Source organism: Canis lupus, chromosome 34 (assembly GCF_048164855.1).
Source record: "Canis lupus baileyi chromosome 34, mCanLup2.hap1, whole genome shotgun sequence".
Taxonomy (NCBI): Eukaryota; Metazoa; Chordata; class Mammalia; order Carnivora; family Canidae; genus Canis; species Canis lupus.
The window spans coordinates 26,579,850-26,598,419 of NC_132871.1; the positions used below are offsets into that span (position 1 = coordinate 26,579,850).

The following is an 18,570-nucleotide window of genomic DNA, read 5'->3' on the forward strand; positions in this document are numbered from 1 at the left end:
AGGTGTATAGGATGAGGAACTGGATTCCCAGATGGTGTCAGAAGAAGGTTGACGAAGTGTCCAGTTTAAGCATGTCCAAAATTGCAAGTCAGAAAGGGCAAGTGGTGAGTCTTTTCACAACAGAGGATCACTTTTAATACTCTTCTTTTATGGCTTGCACATTTAGGGAGAAAATTAGGGATAAAGTAATATTTCTTCATAAATAATTATTTAATTTCCCAATGTTGTTTTGCAGAGCTTAAAATCGCCAGTCATGGCTTCTGGTTAGAATTTCTGAGTCTATCAATATGAGTTTTGTGAATTTATCTATTCCCTCTTCTTGATATTTCCCTCTTCTCCCCACTCTTTGTTTTTACTATGTACTGCTTTAAACTAGGTACACATGCAACTTCTCTTGTGTTTTTGAAATGATGAGAACAGCTTTGAGGATGTAGCAGAAACAAGGGCATGAGAGGCTCTACTGAAGTTACTTCTACTCTCTGTGGAACTCTGAAGTCCCTCAGAAACTTGTGGGTTGCTTGCCTTGATTAATTCTGTTCTTTCTACTTGACTTTGCTCCCTAGACTTTTATTGGAAAAGCATATAGGAAAAGTAAATTTTTATTTAAATCATTTTCATTAGTGAAGTTGAGGGAATCTAAATAGATTCCCTCCTTGAGCTATTATAGAAATAAAGAAAGGGATATTCATAAAGGGTGAGTATATATAGAATTTGCTTCATAAGCAAATTTATATGAATTAGAAAAAGGGCAGAAATTTTATAGATTTCCTTTTTCTGCTTCTGGATTTTATTATGCTGTAAAAGGGTAAAGTATTTTTTGAAAAATTTCATTCTTGAATTCTTGTACTGGTTAAAAATAGTGATATGTATGTGAATTAGTTATTTAACAGCCATTAAAGATATGTCTATATATACCTTTAGACACATGCATATGTCTGTACATATCTTTAGACATATAAATAGAATGATGTGGAAAGATAAGTTATAGATGAAAAACAACTTGTAGAACTGTCCATATATCATAATTGCATATGATATATGCATAATTGCATATATCATAATATACACATGTACTTTCATGTGCATAGAAAATCTTTGAAAGAATATACAATAAAACATTGAAAATGACTGCCAGGGCTAAAAAATTTGGAGTATTAGGGCTAAGTAGGGCTGGAAATTTTAATTTTTACCTTATATTTTTCTATACAGTTTCATATTATTTAACCAGTACTTTTATAATTTAAAGGATAGTTTAATATATTTATTCCACATATAGCATTAAAAAACGAACTTGTTAATATTTTAATGGTAATGTTTTCAAATTCTACAAAATTCTACAAATGTATTTAGCATATCCTGTTTTTTAATAGAAGAGGAGAAATAAGTCAGTTCAATATTAGCGTGGAAAATTATATATACAAGTTCACAACTTAAAGGATTCTTGGTGTCATGAAATCCAGTTTCTTTTCTGACTGGTAAAATACGGAAACTGTGGCATCATTTCCCCTAATATATAGTGAAATAATTATTGCCCCTGCTTAGTATTTTTTAAAATGTATTTCTTTTCCTGTAAAAAATATTTTTTCTCTTTTTGTTTGAACAGAATTTCTAAATCAAAATCAACTATAATCCTACTATCCCCAAATTGCCACTGTTAAATATTTGGTCCACAGAATCAGAATTGATTTTCTTTATCTAAGTCTTGTTTCCTTTAGCAAACTTTTTTGGGTTTTTTTTAGAGTATGAATCCTACACACTTCTTGTACAGTTTATTCCCAGATATTTTGTTTTTGTTTGTTCTGTTGTAGTTGCTCTTTTGAGTGAGAGCTTCCCCCATTATGTTTGAATTGGTTGTGAAATATTTATTATGTAACTGAACACTTTATTTTTGTTAAACTTTAATAGGTTTGCTTTGGTTCCATTAATTTTTCCAGGACAATATTTTTACCTTATACCAACAACAATGTATAATGCTTCACAATGGAAGTAATGGGCACCATTCTACTTAGAATTAAAAAGAGAATACTGCATATTAGAAAAGTATTGCTTAAATCAGACTTTGGCTGTAGTATTTGAAGTCACATTTGAAAGGAGATCTTTCATATGAAAAAAGGTTATAATATGATGTTACACCCAAGATATTTTTTCATATTGGTGTTGTTCTCACCCTAATTGACCTAGCAAAACTCCTGACACTTCTGAAAACTTCCCTTCATGGGGTGATTGGCTAATGTACATGTCTACACAGTCAGGCAGTTTAGAGCTAACAAACCAGCTATGTGCTGTACGATTCTAAGCCTAAGTACAACTGACATTGTCTTCCTTGGTGTATTAAAAGAGATTTTCTTAGGAAAGAGAATAATACAAATTTTATCACTGTAAAAAGATTGCCTTGTTATATAAATGATCTCTTTGCTATTTTTTCTCATCTCTAGAGAAGTCCTTCTTGCTTAACTACCCCATAGAGACCAGTTGAGGTCATGTAGTTTTTTAAGTTTAGATTCTCTATCAAATCTGTAAAAATTAACCTTATATTAAAATCTTTATCCAATCCTCTAGCTACTGCAAAGCTATCGTTACATTATATATCAAAACAGTCTTCCTAAACCATAAGAAACTTCTCATAAAAATATATTATTTTAAAATATTTTCAGTAATTGAGTAGATCTAAAAGGTCTAACATTTTGATAATACTCATAAGCGATTTCTAAAATGTCACATAATGTGAACATGGAATAATTTTTAGAACTAAGTGCTTTAAAATTATTTAACATGGAAAATTCTGTTCAAATAGCCGTTACTCAGCCAAAAGCATTTTAACTCTAGGCTGAAGTAGCCACTTTGAAGTTCACTAGTAAGCATAAAATTGAAATGGCCTAGATGACATATGCTTGTTTGGGAATCAGGGATTGTTTGTTTTAGTACAGTTTCATAATATCTTATCAGAAGGCTGTGGTGCCAGATGTAGTTTTGATATGTAGTTTTGATTTTTCAGATTTTTTTAAAAAAATGTGATATAGAGCATATGCCCTACATTACTTAAAACTGATGATATCTGGGTAGCACCCCAAAATTAAACACATTAACATTTTTGGACAAATGTATGAATGTCCACATTAAATAAAATGAACTTTGATTTGGGTCAAATTTGCTGCCAAATGATTTCAGCTCAGATTGGATTTGGCCACTATATTGCTTATGATATACATCTTCATTTTCAGAGATTTTTGTATTATTAATATGAGATTTTGGTCTTGAAGTTTTCTGTGATCTTGGTCATTTTTCTGGGCTGCAATCATCTTATACGTTAAAATGAGAAGTTAGACTAAATTATATGTGAACTTTTCAGATTCTAAATCTAATGCCTATCTAATTCTCCAATATTAGAAAACTACAATTGTCAATTTTATACTATTTCAGTTTAACAATTATTTAGTTCAGGGATCCTCAACATCCCTGAAAGATAAGTGTAATTATTTATGACTTATATATAAATATTAAAAAATTTAGGTCAAGAAGTGTTTTTGCTTGGTCTTCTATAGAGTTGCAACCAAACTAGATTTCAAGTTCATGAAGACAGAGTAGTTTTTGTTTGCAATTTTGATTTCCAGAATGTATTCTATTATAAGTTTCTTATTTGAATCATGTAGAAATAGTGAGAAATGTTGTGTGGACGTCCTGACTTTCCTCAGAAAATCTGAGAATCTAAGCAATGTTAGACCAAGGTAACCTAAAGGAAGTCTGCAAAACCCCACTTTGTTTCAGGACCTCAGTCTTGCAAACTAAATTCCCCCAAAATGAATCCTAAATCTGAGGAAAACCTAAAGGTAATCAATGAGGGAACTGACAAGGTCTCTCCAAGAAGAGATAGCAAGCTCAGACAAATTCCAGGTGGGAATGGAGATGAGAACTAGAGGTAAGACTCAGTCGGCCAGAACTCATGAACTGGCTGCTGAATGTAGCAACCATTTGTTTTGGATACTGGCTTTATTTGTGGAATACCTTTGTTAATAAAAAGAAAAAAAATGTATTTGATTATCTGTGGGCATGAAATGCTCTTTAATTTTTCATTTCATCTCATTTCTGCATTCCCTGTGGTTGTGTACCTTGTAACTCTTTCATTGACCTGATGACCTTCTAAGGCATGTAAATTTGCCATTTCTGCCGGTAGACTACAGAATTAAGTCAGACTTTTGAAAAGTGAAAATTTATTGTTGGGAGAGGGAAGCTGTAGTACAGACTAAGGAATTGGTATTGCAGCCCTTCTCGAGGCTAGAACACATCAAGCTATCTTCAGCTATCTTTCATCCATTTTATCAAATAATATTTATTGAACATTTACTACTTGTGCTAGGCACTGGGAATGCAATCAGAAGTAAGACACACATAGGCCACCAGTCTGTGGAGGAAGACAGACTTTGAGCCAGTAAACATGCAGATGTGAAGACAGATATAAATTATCATGGGAGGAAAGGAATGGGATGAGAGAGAGTTTCCAAAAGTCATGAACTTGTGCTTTCTCTTCCCTTTAAGAAGACTTAAGCTACTGCAAAAGTCACTAGACATGAGTAGTTCAATCTAGTGGATATGGAACAAAAATTTATGAAAAATGTTACAGTTACTTAAAGCACCACTTGACCAATCTGTTGCCCTGGAGGCACCCTAAAAATATGTTAACTTAGTTTTGTGCTACTGCAAGTTGGGTTCTCAGGAAGGAGATGCTGAGACAGAGCTTGGGGTGGAAATTCATTAGAGATCCATACCCATGAAAGGAAGAAGGAAGAAGCAGGATTGAGCAGATGAAAAAGTCAGTTTCAATGCAGGTCCAACAAAGTCTGGGTCAACCCCGCAGGGAGCTTTGGATGAAATATTGTCCATCAGAATGACCCACATTGGGCCCAAACTGGTAGGATTTATAGTCCCTCCTTGCTTAGTCATTGGGTACAGGCTGCCCCAGCCATGATATACCTTAGGACAAGGCTACTCTCTGAAACTGAGTCCAGCTCTGAAAGAAGGGGCAGCTGTGCGTTGAGTGCTTTCTAGAAGTCAGCCACAAAGGCTGATTGGTTTAATGGTAGTAGTGAGTTACTTGACTTTATTCTTTAATTTATGTAGTTTTTTTCCTCCTAGGAACTCAAGATAAAACTTACACAATTTTTAAATCACAAAATATTTATTGGTCACTGATACAATCCAAGAAAAGGAGATTAAAATTTCAGAGGTTGGAAGGAGACACCAAGAACAGGAAAAGCATAGAGGCAAAAAACTAATGGAAGGCAGCTTCTAAAACTCAGAGAAGCAAATTTTAGTAAATACAAAGAGTTAAGGCACTCAGTCCTGGGCTTTGTTTTAAAAAAACACAATGATTAACACATCTTTAAAAACATTTGGAAAATAACAGTGTGAAATTTTAGCTGTCTTTTTTTTTTTTTTTTTTTTTTGACAGATATGGAGGACTTGAATAAAAGAGACCAACCATTCATGGCAGTTCAGAAAAACGGTATTTTAGGTATTTTTCCTACTTCCAAATGTGTTCTATGACTTATTGTGGATTATGCATGATGTAAAGTTGGAATGTTGATTTTCAAAATTTTATTGGAAAGCTCATTGTTTGGTCATACTGAAGATGTCTCCAGTTGCCTTACAATGCATGCTTTAATCTTCTTCAATAGTGGTCAAGGTAACCATACTTTCCTTTACTGTGCTTGTCCTCAATCATTTAGAGTCTACTTAAAGTTATGTGATCCATGATATACTTAGTCTCAATTATTTTATATGGCACAGAATAAGTATTCGTATAATTGGGGCTAAATTTTATTTTATTTTATTTTATTTTATTTTTTGCTTGAATTACTCAGATTATTATACTTAATCTACTTGGTCTTTGAGTACCTTCTACTTATGTTTTACTTGATCAGAACAGTGAATATCATACTAAACTAGGACATTTTATGTATTTGAATGGATAATGCTTACCTGATCATTTTATATCATTTTATTCTTATTTGACCTATTAAGTTTTTTAGCTCTCAGTTTCAACCTTTTTTCAAGTTTAATTGAAATATTTTCAATTTTTCTGTTAGAAATACAACTATGAGGCAGCCCAGGTGGCTCAGCGGTTTAGCGCCACCTTCAGCCCAGGGTGTGGTCCTGGAGACCCAGGATCCAGTCCCAGGTCAGGCTCCCTGCATGGAGCCTGCTTCTCCCTCTGCCTGTGTCTCTGCCTCTCTCTGTGTCTCTCATGAATAAATAAATAAAAATCTTAAAAAAAAAAAATACAACTATGACTTAAAAATCTACTTAATTTATAATAAGATGATACTTAAATATTCACGGTTGATGCCTAAAACTTTTTAAATAAAAAGAATGGTCACGCTTTCTATCTTGGCATTATAATTTTCTGAAATTCTCAATATACTTACTTAAATGGAAATATTCCCTTTATGTTCTGTTAGAAGTCATTTTATGCAAAGTATATAGAGGTAATTATTTTTAAAGTTTCTAGAGCTAGAGTTTCAAATATAATATGAATGTTGTAATATTATTTCTTGGTTTTGCTTAAAAATATTTAAAAATAAGACCTGCAGTCAAAATGTTGCCATAACTATATTTAGACTTCCAATAATATGATACTATTTTTTGTCATTTTCTGTTTTTGATGAAAAACAGATAATCTGGTGTTCCAAATGAAAAATGGAATGAGAAGCATCAAGTATAAACCAGTAGACTATCAACAGTTGCATGCATTAACAGAAGCAAAAAAATTAGCGTCTGCCTCTATAGAGCCTAAGGTTAGAAGTGTGTATGTGTGTTTTCTAGTTTTGGAAAATTGTGTTTCCAGAAAGTAAAATGATGTTTACAATGTAAATGTGAAATTAAATGACATTCTAAATAGTTTTTAGAATCTTCCACTATTCACTATTGTTAATAGTGAATAGCAGCTAATGTTTATTGAGTGCTCTGGGACACTGTGCTCTATAGTTTATATGCATTCCTCAGTTAATGGTCCTAACAATCCTGAGGTCTTTACTTTTAGAAAGATAGCCATTTTATTAACATTCAGCAATTTCTAACTTACTCTGAAAAATAAGAATTGCAAATAAATGCCAGCCATGGATTATCATCTGATTTAAGGCTCCTTTTGCAATATGATATAAATATGCCCTCAGGTGCCTTTTTTTTCTACAATTCTCTTTTTTTGCCTTGATCTCAGAAAAGGTGAACCTGGACTAAATTTGAAAGGGGTTTATTTGTAAGTGTGCACAGTATTTTAGGACCAATAATGATTTAGTATTACTCATGCAATATCTTTCTCTCTTTGTGCATCTTACAAACAACATTATCATTGCTCGGTTGCATTAAAAATCTGATTTGGCAAAGTGACATATTAAGTAGTTTACAAATTTTCACTTCCATTTAATATTTTTGTGTTGCATTAGTTTTGCATGCTTTTTTATGGTTAATATCTTTTTAAAAAGGCAAACATGATTCCAAAGCACATTTTGTACCTATTACAAATAAATGACTGTCTATCAGTGAGATATATCCCCTCAAATTAAGGAGGCCTCTTATAAAGGGCATTATTTATTCTGTTCAGATATGACTTTGAAAGAATTTGGTATTTTCAGAACATTGAAAGAAATTTTATGGGAAAATCACTTATATAATTATTATCCTAATGAAACTATTTTCGTGTTTCTGACTTCTATTCTGACCCATTGTATGTATAACGTATATATGCACACATACATATTTAGAGATATAAACATATACACACATATTTTATTTTCTCCCATGATAAACATAGACATGAAATCCTGTGTACTTTCTCTCTAACAATTTACCACGTAGTCTTTATGATATTTATTATATAATATTTAATTACTCTCATCAATAAATATTTATCACATGGCTCGATGATACAATAGTGAGCAAAATGCATTCCCTAGCTTCATGGCATATATTGTTTGCAGGAGAGGAGGAGGAGGAAAGTCAGTGTTTATCAAATAATAGATATGCTGTCTGATGTATACTAACAGGATTTGATCCTAGTTGAGTGGGAAGGCTTTTTTGAGGCAATGACATTGGAATTGGGATCTCAAGGCTGATAAAAATTAAGCAAAAGCAAGCGTGATGAGTACTTCAAATAGAAAAAGATACATGCCTTATCACATCCTGAGTTTTGGATATTTGGATTGTCTCCAATTTTACAATATTGGAAATCATACATAGGATAAATTCCCATGATTGGAATGTTTGGGCCAAAAAATATGCATTTTTTAAAAAGTTCTTTCCCAAAGTGTTATTCTAATAAAGATACCACCACAGACACTTTCTCTATACCCTGTCAGTATTGAAATATGTACATATATATTTATATATGTATACATATATCTTAACTATCATCTCTATATCTGTTTATCCATCCATCATATACCAAAAAAAATTTTTTTTTTAGCTGAATGTGGAATAGTTGAGTATCAAAAATCAGTGCTTGGTCACAGTGAATTTCTCTATGGTAATAGAATCACTATCAAAGAATAAATATGCTTAAAAATTTTAATTATTGATGTGGCTTTCATTTTTTGATATTAAGTACAAGGGCAGTAATTTCTCAGCCTTGTCTGCTACTAGATTGCTTCTCTGGTTCATGTGTTACGTATTTGTGAGATTAAACAGATGATCTCTTTCAACTGATATTTTAAATAACATCAGTAACTTTTTTGTTCATAGAATATAATTCAGGAAGAAGCTTTTTAGTTACATACTTTCTGGAAATAACTGTACCTGGGATTTATAGCTTGGCAAATCTAAAAAAATCCCTTGTCTTCAACTACCGAAAATGGCTCACAGTCTGTAGCAATCATTTCGATAAGCTTTTTGCTTCCATTTTTAGTCTCCATAGATTCATAATGATGAAGAATTGTCCTGCTAAAGCATTTTTATAGTATATGTTGTTTTGAATTTTGGTTAGTGAGAACAAAATGTGTCCCGGATACCTCATCATTTTCTAATACTTTCTTCTTTCTTTCTATAGTTTTCATTTTTTAGCATAGCTGGATTAAGAAAGATGTATTGGGAATGTTGTTTTACATGACTTTTGACCTTTCCTTCTCATTTAAAGATGGCAAGTTGACATTTTGCTTTTAATTGACTCTTACAAAATGTGAACAATTTCCAAATAAGACTTTTCTTTGAAAGATTTGTGGCTTAAATGGAATTGAAATATAATTCTTACAGTTTATTTTTTTTAATGTTATGAATGCTGATATATATATATCAATCAATCTACACTAACTAGGATTATGATTATAATATCATCTTTGTTACTCTTATATTGTTTTTATTTTTATGAAATATGCATTGGCTCATGAAAAATATATTTTATTCTTAATGCTATATAGTTCATACATTCTTTCAATACTTGTATTAAAGATCGGTTCATTTCCTACTTTTTTTTTCCTAATTAAGGAGCACAGGAAATTAACAGCTTTAACAATCATTGTTAATTATTACAGCAGTATACCCTGGCAATATTAAATGTAAGCATACTTAAACTGAATGATAGAATGTTAACACTTAATTATTAATAATTAATAACATTTAACTAATAATGATTATTAATTTCTTCTAATAATTATTAATTAACAGTAAATTCAGATGACTTGCCTAGTTTCTATTACTGATATTGTTATATTGATCAGATGTGTCAATGTCACCGATCATGCACGAGTTCTGGGCTGCTAGATAAGACACTGATGTGAACATAGAATGATCTAGTCTTTCACAGGCTCAGATTGAACCTGAAGCCAAATAGTAGATTTGGGCCAGAAACAGACCAGTTTTTGGTATATTATATGTTAAGTATTCATTTCTAATTTAAGTATTAAAGAGATCTTTATAATTATTTTTTTGAATTGCTTTGCTTACCAAAAATGAATATTTCTTGGTGTTTAAGTATCTGTCTACTAATTCTTTTTTCTAAAACATTATGGGAAATTGTAAGCACATGCAAAATTAGAGTGAATGGTTAATCTCTATGTAATTTACTCAGCCTTGACTATGATCAGCTCTTGGCTATTGTTTTCTCTATATTTCTATACTCTCTACCACAACTTTCCCCTGTGCCAGGTTATTTTGAAGCAAATATCAGGTATCATAATATATATTTTTAAAGATTTCATTTATATATTCATGATAGATACAGAGGGAGTCAGAGACACAGGCAAAGGGAGAAGCAGGCTCCCTGTGGGGAGCCTGATGTGGAACTCCATCCTAGGACCCTGGGATCACAACTGAGCCAAAGGCAGATACTCAACCACTGAGCCACCCAGGTGCCCTGGCATCATATTTAACCATAAATATTTCAGCATGTATCTCTAAAAGATTAGGGCTAAACAGCCCCACCCCACATCCTACAATACCATTACCATTAGAGTACTAATAATTTCTTAATTTCAAAGATCCAGTGTGTTAAATTTCCATGATGTCTTCAATTTTTTTACTTAAAGTTTGTTCAGATCAGTATCTAAGTAAGGTCAATATATTACAATTAATTTTTATTTTTTTAGGTCTCCTCCTCTATCTTCTTTTGTTTGTATAATTTATTTTTTGAAGAAATTGTATTGTTTGTCTTCTTTACTTTCTAACATTCTGGATTTTGCTGACTACATCCTGGTGGTGTCATTTAACATGTTTTTCTGTCTCTTGTATTTCTAGTAAATTGGTAGTTATATCTGGAAACTTGGTCAGATTCGGGTTCAATTTATTTTGGCAGGATCACTTATTGATGGAATTTTGTACTACAGTCTTTTTCCATTACAGATAGTGCTGCAGTGAATAGTTTTGTTCATTTATTTTTTATACTTTTGTTGGTATAGTGTTCAGATAGATTTATGTGAGTAAGATTGCTAGGTCAGAGGGTAAATCCATATGAAATTTTGCTATACACCTCCAGATTCCCCTCTGTGGGAGGCTGTACCACTTTGCATTCCCACCAGCAACATAAGAAAGAATATGTTTCCCTATAGCCTCACAGAGTGTTTTGTAACACATCTGAGGTTTTGCTAGCCTGATAGATGAGGAATTGCATCTTAGCGTAGTTGAGTTTTTTCTTTTTATTTAGGTTAACAGTTCTTTATGTATTTAACTGTTCTTTTACCTTTATTGAAGTATGACTCACACATAGTTAAGTGCACAGATCTGAAGTATATATCTCAATGAATCTTGACAAATGTATGTACATATGTACCAACACTCAAGTGGTCCACTAGTTACTGTTGCCAATATTTAAAGATGGGTCATCTGGCCCAAAGGGCTTTCATGGCATATCAAGATGTTTATATAGAGTCTTATCATCTTGGATCTCACAAGAAACCACATAGAAAACCTCTAGTTTCTTATTCCTTAATGAATTTATTATTTTTGCTATTTTTAATTCACCAGTATTCTGCATAAATCATCATGCACCTTCAATATTGATTTCATATGGCTTATTGCCTAGCAAAATGAATTGGAATCACCTAGAAATCTATTGATAAAGATACAACTCTAAATCTTTTTGTTCTTTTAAGACTTTATGTTTCTTCATTTTTGGCCTGAGGATAGAAGTGGAGTCAATGAGTGAACTTACAAAAAATCAAGATGTTCTTTAAAATATTGGAAGTGTCTAGTGAAAAATAGTAGCTTTATTCTGACTTTTATAGTCTATTTAATTGGTCTTTCCCTGGGCTCAAAGCAACAGCATTGATTTTTTTAAGCTGTAAAAATGTGTCTACATCTTTCACCAATGTGTTTTAATTTTTTTGTACAACATGGACCAAATATGTCAGAGAAATCTAATTTTAAAAGTTGCGTCTGCTGCAACAAACTTTAGAGGCTGTAGGTGGCAAGTAGTTGGAATGGGTTTCAGACATTCTTAAAGCAAACATTAGAGTGTCAGATTTTAGAAACACTATGGACTATGGACAGTATGTTTTCAGTAGGTTAGGATAAGGATTGCTGAATGTTTTTATGCAGTGTCCTGTTCTTATTTAAATGTATTTTTCATAATTACGGCATTCTTAAGACCTCCTGAGGGAAAAATTTGACTTTGACTCCGTGTTTTTGTTTTCTTATATCCCTAATTTTGAATCAGTAACCAGAACAGTGGAAAGATAAACTCAAGGTTAAAGCAATCAGTGAATGACAGCTCAAAATAGCATGCATTATGAAGAGTCTTTTTAGGACTTGTCTTCTGAAGTTTTTATATCTTTGGCATTGATCTGTTAAGGCTTTCTGTGTACTAAGTATTCTAGTAACCCAGAAAAAATAAAATATGCATATTTCATCAAACTTCTGATTTGAGAGTAGCACTTTTGTAGATGTTTAGAAGTATTAATATGGAATATGTGAATTCAATGAACACATGCATATCAATGTAACCAGTAAACAGACATTGAGGATTTAGAGTAGAAGGATCTTTTTTTTTTTTTTTTTTTTTTTTTTTTTTTTTTTTTGAGTAGAGGGGTTTTAAATGCAGGAAATGGTTGGCTACACAGGTGTAGAGCTGAGAAGCCAAACCGGGTTGCCATGAAGCAATACAGAGGTTAACAACAGCAGAAGTCACTGCCATGCTTAGGGACATTATAAAAAGGGTCAGAGGGACATTATAAAAAGCAGGGCTGTACAAAATTCTGTGGGTTGAGTTTACTCAGAAATTGTTGGAACTGTAGTGTAACCGTCAGGAATAGTTAGAGCAATGGAGAAGATGCAGATGCTCCTGGAGACCAGTCTGAGAGGAGAGAAGGCAGGCAGAGTAATCCTTTGGCTTCTCCTTTCCTCCCTCCCTTCAATCTCCTACAACCAGTATTTCCCTTTGGCTGAAACCAGCTGGCAGCCAGTGAATTGGGTTGTCTGGGAAATAAAGGCTGCTCTGTGATATGGAGCAGACCAGGGAGATGGCCAAGAATGGATGTCGAGGCAAGCTGACCCAGGCCTGATACAACTCGCCAACAAACCCCAAAGCACTAATTACATGCTACATTTTTTTTAAAAGCCATAAAATTTGGGGAAAACTTACATCTAGTTAAAAATGTGGGTTTCAAGGTTATGTGATTTTTTTCCCACTATTTCTTTGTTAATTGCCTTCAAATAAATATTTGCCTAAATTTTAAAAATATTTGCCTAAATTTTTAAAGACTTTATTTATGAAGTCATGGAGTTGAAAATTAAAATTGCATGTTCAAGGTCATATTTCTAGCAGGTCCTGAAGTTGAGACTAAAGCCCAGGATTTCTAATAACTTATCCAATGACTTTTCCCCATCCTCTGCTGAAGGATCATATAAAAGCCAACCTGAATACCAAGGTTCTATGTATTTCTGGTATTTATGAGCTTTATGATTTTGACCAGGTTTTTTAACCTCTCTGATCCTCAGTGTCCTCATATGTCAAATGGGAATAATGATGCCCATAATGCCTGGCCGGGGAGATGTATGAAAAAGATGAGAAAATATATGGAAAGCTTTTGAAAAATTTTCTGAGACTATATGAATATGAACTAAGGTATTTTTTATTGTATGTAAGGAGAATAGAATTACTTCACCTTTCTTTTCATAAATACTTTAAAAACAACTTAAATTGGATGGTATTCCAAATCATTTTCTCTTTCACCTTCCTGCTTTTTGTCTAATGAATTACTTATTTTAAGGTGGATTTTGTGTTGCACTGATACGATTAAAAAAGGATAAATATTTAACTTAAACAATTTCGTTGTGGAAAACACATTTAGAAAACATTGGAATAGCTCCTTTTTTGTTCCTCTAAATCTAGATCAGAAAAGCAGTGCAGATTTCAAAGATATCTAAGGAACAAACACTAATAAAACAACACAAGCAAGTGTGGTGGCAGGAGCATCAAAGGCTAACTGATGTCAGGTAAGAACTGAGGGAAATCTCTATAAGATGAGACTTGCTAAGAGTTACATCTATTTAGATGTTCTAGGACTTCCATGTTAATTAAACTATTAAAATAAAAACACAGTTCGTAAGTCAAATTAAAATTCCTTCACTTCCTCAATTTAATTTGGAATCTAGTGAAGACATTAATATGGCCTTTGCTTTCCTTAGGAAAAATAGATAATTTTCTATATGTGCTGATCATTTACTCTTCTACACAATCTGTCACACTTGTAATTATTCATGTTGCCCTTAGCACATTGAATTATCCTGCTTGTTTCCATGTTTGTCATCCCTATGAAGTGGCAAACAAGGGCCAACATCCCATCAATTCCATCTTTTCATCACAGGATTCATAGGAGGAGAAATAGAAATGCTTTCACTGAATGAATAAATGAACAAATGAAGGGGTTCAAGTTGTTGACTGCTTTCTAGATGTAGCTGCATCATGACTAGCTTGGTCAGTTTGCATCTTTTACTTTTGTTATTATTTCCAGCCCTTGTTTCAAGATGAAGTAACAAAATCATGATTTTATCCTTGTTCTTAATTCTTATCTGAAAAGTAAATCTCTTTCAAAGGTCAGAGCAAAAAGAGAAGACAGAAGTGTTTCTCCTCCATTTGGGATATATACTAGTTTTAATGATAGTGGTATTTATTAAGTATGGTTTTAAAAATGTATATTTTTAATCACATGTTTTATATCAAACTAGATCATTTTGTGATCTTATTCTAAGTCAAATTTTCAAAGATCATTAGCTTTGCTTTTGATGTAGGTACTTTTCAAATTAATAGGAGTTTCTTATTCTTGCAAGATTTTCATACCTGTGAACTAAAAGGTTCATGATTGGAAATAGTTTTACATCATTGTATAACTTAAAATATCGAAAAACAAAATGACATAGACTTTGTTACCATGCTGCTATAAAAACAAATCAGACTCTCTCTCAAAAAGTCACCTTTTATGGAGAGTATGATTAAGCTCATTAGAAATTTTTTTTTCAAAATTTGCATAACTAGAGCTAGATAAAAGAGGTATATACATATCATATAGAAAATAGTTCTGGGTGACCTGGAATGACACAAAGGCAATGAAAGGGAGAAGCTTTCAAGCAATACTCTTAATGTCTTGAAACTTAGAAGGACTGAAAACTGGGCAAAAAAGAAGAATTCTAAGATAATTTTCTGTGTTAGTCTAGAAAATAGACTCATTTCAAGATGTTTTCAGTGAAATTAAAAACTAGTAGTGAAAGGAGAAAAAGTTAGAGAAGTGGTTGGATTTGTGAAGAATTTAGAGACCACCAGAAAATCGAGAGTTTGACTCTAACCTTTAAAAATATATACTCTCGCCACAAAAAAAAAAAGAAAAAAAGAAAAAAAGAAAAACCTATACCCCCTTTTTTAAAAAAATATTTTTTAAAAAATTTATTCATTGAAAGAGAGAGAGAGAGAGTTGAGTGAGGGACAGAGAGAGGAGGGAGAAACAGACTGCCCACTGAGCAGGGAGCCTGATGTGGGGCTCAATCCCAGGACCCCAAGATCACAACCTGAGCTGAAGGCAGCCACTTAACCAATTAATCTCCCCAGGTGCCCCTGTACTCTCTTTTAATAGAAAATTAAAAGTAAAATATTTTTATGCCTAACTGTAAGAGAGTCCATTTGAGAATCTCAGGCCCATGGAAGGTAGGGGACTACAATGACATTGAACTTTTGTTGGGTTATTTAGCGTGTGACAGGTAATATGATAAATAATTTATATGCTTTATTTCATTAAGTCCTTACGGCAACCCTACAGAGTAGGTATCAATGCTATCCCCATTTTACAGGTGACAATTGTGAGTTTCAGAGGATTAAAGTTATTAACAGAAGGCAAATCAGCTAGTTTATGTGAAGGTGGCATTGGAGTACTTGCCTTTAACTCCTGTGTTCCATGAACTTGGAGTTGAGAAGCTTTTTTCCCCCCACAGAGTTCCATTCATATCACCCAAAGGTCTAATTGGTCTGATCTTGCTAGAAAAAAAATATTTTTTTGCTGAACTTTAATTCTTTGAAATCTGTCCTAAAGAAACTAGACACATAAAATTTCCAAGTATATATTATTTAAAATATATAATATTTAAATTTATAAAATTTAATATTTAAACTTATAAAATTACATTTAGTATTTAGTATTCTTTCTCAAACTACATCCCTCGGAGAACTTGATATACTCTCACAGGGGCACTTGCTTCCCTGTTTCAAAATGACTGATTTTAGAGGCTAAGGCGGGAATTATTTGTATTGGCCATGTGGTAAAGAATTACAATTTTTATTTTATTTTATTTTATTTTATTTTTTATTTTATTTTATTTTATTTTATTTTATTTTATTTTATTTTATTTTATTTTATTTTATTTTATTTTTTTACAATTTTTATTTTAATCAGTATTGTTGAATCATACAATTTGGAGGATTTATTTGTAAGCTTCACTACTTCTATGATGATTCCTACAAGGGATGCTTTATAACCAAATCTCTGTTAGAAATACATGCAGTCTCTTGCTCACAGTTTTAGTTTTAAAATATGATTTTGAAAATATCTCCTTTTAACAGAGGATATCATGGGGTTTTGCCAACAACCATTAAATGTCTGTGCATGCATCCTTAAAGATAAAATTGACACCAGTATTCATACTGTGTAACTCAGAGCCTCCGAGGACGCTCTAAGCTGAGCTCCTGAGTGCCCTCCCTCGCTGCTGGTTGTGAGACTCCTCCCTTCTCTGCCTCTAGTAGGCTCACTCTTTCAAGTGAGACTCTTTCAAGTGAGAAGTGGATCAAATAGCCAAGTGTAAGGAACCAAGCTGTCTGACCTGCTGAATTCCTTCCCTGCGGGAGGGATAGAGCTTTGACTGACCTTTAGCCTGCTCTGGTACCTAATTTTCTACAGGTCTCCTGGCTGTTAGTTCCATTATGGAACTTTAACATATTCTCTTGCTCTGCATTTTGTGATCCATGTCCTTTTGCTTATTATTTGCTTATGGTTTCTGACTCTACCATTCTTGTGCCCCATGTTTTGCTTACTCTATCCAAATTTGTAACTAAATGGTTATTCTAGAAATCTCAGGCAGCTCTGGGGATGTTTGATATTCTGAGGAGACGGAGTCTATACCTAACTTCGGCACCATCCTGGAAGGATGAGGACCTGTATGACAGTAGACTCTGAGATTTCAATAACACCCATCACCAGGCTGGTTTACCTTGCAGGTGGTTGCATTGCAACTAGGCTGACCTAGGAAATAGGTTAACATATCATCTTGGCAAATGGTCTCACAAAAACTCAGGAGGCTTTTTTGTAGTACCATCAAATTTGTTGGTAACAGAGGCTAGGCCAAATAACATTAGGAGGTACTTAAATTGGCAAATTTGGGCACGGAGAGCTGCCTTACATTTATTCACTCTTTGGATGGGGAGGACATTGTATGTGATACAAAGTTCCAACTTGGAGAACATCCAGGACCTGGTCTAGCATGTCAGTGATGAATAGGGCAGGATTCTTTTCTCCAGTTACCATTTTTAATGCTCTTATCTTTTAAAGGTTTATTTCTTTATATTAGGGGGAGGAACAGAGGTGGAGGGTTAGAGAATCTTAAGCCAAGTCCATGCTGCGCACAGAGCCTGACATGGGGTTCAATCCCATGACCTGAGTTGAAAGAGTCAGACACTTAATCGACTGAGCCACTCAGGCACCCTAGACCACAATTTTTATATTTCTTAAACCATGCTCTACAAAACAGAAATATTCTTCAAGATACTCCATTAAGAATAATGAATTTCATGTTCCTATAAATTAGAAAATATGTTTCCTACCCTTTTTGGATAACCTCAGTGTACTTTAGCATAACCAAGTTTTTGAGAAATCCTGTACTGTAGAAACATGTCATTCCCCCCAACTCCAGCATCTCATTGACATTATTGTCTTCTACAACACAATTTGGGAAATGTTAGCCTATATTCACAGCTAGTTTCAGAGTCTCATGGTTCGTGAGGGCATGGTAAAATGGTTTTGGATTTTGTCAGGAAAGTAGAACAATCAGAGAAAAAGCCTAGTCTTGGCAGATGGATTGGGTGTCCATCTAGGAAGCCAAGATGGAACTTATTAGAATTATTACAGGCAAGTAGCAGGTTGGTCTCCTGTATGAACAAACCCAGTTCTCCAGTTGGCTTGTATGTTTTACTATGGTTTTCTTGGTGATGAAATATAAGGGATCTGGCTAGATGTTTGAGAAGTACTGTTTTTGTTTAAACAATTCAACCATGAAATAATTTCTGTGTTTTTTTCCACTATTATGCACCTATCCTCCCATGTAACAGTTTCAAATATATTTCTGGCAAAAAACTGTATATTAAAAAAGTAGATAGTGAAGTTTCATCTACAATAACACCCGTCCTTTACAGATACAAATAAAACCTCTTTCCCAGGTAAGTGAGTTGGCTTAGAAGATGGTGGCACATATATAAAATAGAATCCTGTGCAGTCATTAAAATGAATGGTAATTGTGGGAATTATTTAGACATATCTTAAAGTGTTATTGAAAAACCACAGCATAAAATGGTAAATATGCCATAATTATAGTCATTTAAGATATACAAGCATGTAG

General features: G+C 33.2%; 1 protein-coding gene across 16 annotated transcripts in view; it reads left to right on the top strand.

The window, feature by feature from the left end:
• CCDC148 (coiled-coil domain containing 148) overlaps positions 1-18,570 on the top strand; it is a 281,608-nt gene that overhangs the window by 57,200 nt on the left and 205,838 nt on the right. For 3 of the 16 annotated variants that reach the window (XR_012024034.1, XM_072811481.1, XM_072811482.1), the window contains exons 1-3: positions 5,554-5,680; positions 6,670-6,791; positions 13,811-13,914. The exons of 1 other annotated variant lie outside the window; for it this stretch is intronic. Coding sequence is in view for 4 of the 15 variants with exons in the window: in XM_072811481.1 (XP_072667582.1) it covers positions 5,575-5,680; positions 6,670-6,791; positions 13,811-13,914 (332 nt within the window). In the remaining 11 variants the exon portion in view is untranslated. Of the gene's footprint in view, positions 1-5,446; positions 5,510-5,550; positions 5,681-6,669; positions 6,792-13,810; positions 13,915-18,570 lie in introns of those variants that run through there. 12 more of the 16 variants (XR_012024032.1, XM_072811479.1, XR_012024035.1 and 9 more) reach the window with 11 other exon arrangements.